This window comes from Eimeria mitis, genomic scaffold (assembly GCF_000499745.2).
Source record: "Eimeria mitis Houghton genomic scaffold, Emh_scaff813, whole genome shotgun sequence".
NCBI lineage: Eukaryota > Apicomplexa > Conoidasida > Eucoccidiorida > Eimeriidae > Eimeria > Eimeria mitis.
This window is the reverse complement of record NW_013575979.1, coordinates 1-1,349: the sequence shown is the minus strand read 5'-3', so window position 1 is coordinate 1,349 and position 1,349 is coordinate 1. Positions and strand designations below refer to the sequence as shown.

Genomic DNA, 1,349 nt, shown 5'->3' with positions numbered 1-1,349 from the left:
GAGAGGCTTGATGGCAACAGGGAGTGCGTGATGGCCCTGCTATGAATTACGATACACGTAAATGCCACTCCTATCTGCAGATACGACTTGAAATGCGTGGTTAAGCCATGCTTCACCTTGAAAACTCGTTGTCAGGTCTGTATCGGCGCAATGAGGGCTTGTGAGTCAACCTGAACACCAACCCAGTCGCACGCAAGCCCACCGAAGTAGTTCCAACTTTCCTTAATGTGCAAGATCATGCGGCCCGCCCGACGTTTTACATACCTGATAAATGCGTTGCGGATTACAGCCTCGTACATGGCGATGCAACGCCGATATCGGCCCTGGTTAGCCAGCAAGACGGCAAGTAGCTGCCCTGTAAAAGTATAGGGACACCATTGGTGGTAAGGGCGCTTGTTCTCATGCCCAGTCAATTCAGCGCAATTCTCGGTAGGACTGCAAACCTAGGACGATGTAAGCGAGCTGCTTCGGCCCTACAGGAATCCAAATAAACTTCATNGGTAGGACTGCAAACCTAGGACGATGTAAGCGAGCTGCTTCGGCCCTACAGGAATCCAAATAAACTTCATGGATTACCTGTTGCTAGCGTTTCCAAGTGGTGCTTCCCAAGGATAATTGCCTGCCACTGATCGAAACACGCAAAGCACAACAAGAGCAAGCTGCCGTGCTACCCCGGAGTGGGCCCACCAAAACTGACAGACAGGGAATCATTGCGCTAATGAAGCCAATGGGCCAAGTACCTGTAGAGTTTTTGTTGCAATGTCAACTCCTCTTTGCAAAATGGTGCCGCCAGCATCCCTCTTTCTGGATTCAATGAGTAGCAACAACGACAACGAGAACTCTCGTGCCGCCGTCATGGTCAGTACATGTCTGGTTCCCTTCAGAAACAGACGCAATAAAACAGTTGCTGCAAACAGTCACGAGTTCCGGATCGGTGGCATCCCAAGGGATAAACTGCCGAGTCTGGGAGTCTTCCCCTAGAAAGGATAGGCTTCTGCGGAAATCCTACAAAATGAAAGTCGTAGGTGTCCAAAGCCCATTGCAGCATCAGGCATGCGGCATTTGCCATCTGAGCTCTCTGTTCCTCCGTTACCAATTCCTGTAGCCGCAGCGCAGCGCTCCACTCACATTGCACAAAGGAAATTAGCTGGAAGCAATAGAAGAGCCGAGTTGTTGGCAAGACGAGCGCAGTGGATACTACCCACTGTAGTGCTCTTACTACGGACCCTGCGTAGCGTGCTGCGGCGGCCAAATGCGAGGACGAGTTTGCAGTGCGCCAGCATCCTGAGGAGGCCGGCCATTTTTGGATTGATCGGTGCCGGCGGTATTCCAGCCGGGACCTGAACACA

At 51.9% G+C, this 1,349-nt stretch overlaps 1 protein-coding gene across 1 annotated transcript in view; it reads right to left on the bottom strand.

Annotated features, from left to right (window-relative positions):
- The window catches only part of EMH_0022870 (uncharacterized protein), a gene marked incomplete at both ends in the record, with an annotated part of 3,362 nt that extends 2,061 nt beyond the window's left edge, over window positions 1-1,301 (bottom strand). Inside the window, 5 exons of the mRNA XM_013502032.1 lie at window positions 117-170; window positions 265-355; window positions 577-625; window positions 741-878; window positions 1,227-1,301. Of these exons, the coding sequence (XP_013357486.1) occupies window positions 117-170; window positions 265-355; window positions 577-625; window positions 741-878; window positions 1,227-1,301 (407 nt within the window). The remainder of the gene's footprint in view (window positions 1-116; window positions 171-264; window positions 356-576; window positions 626-740; window positions 879-1,226) is intronic.
- Between the last annotated feature and the right edge of the window lie 48 nt (window positions 1,302-1,349).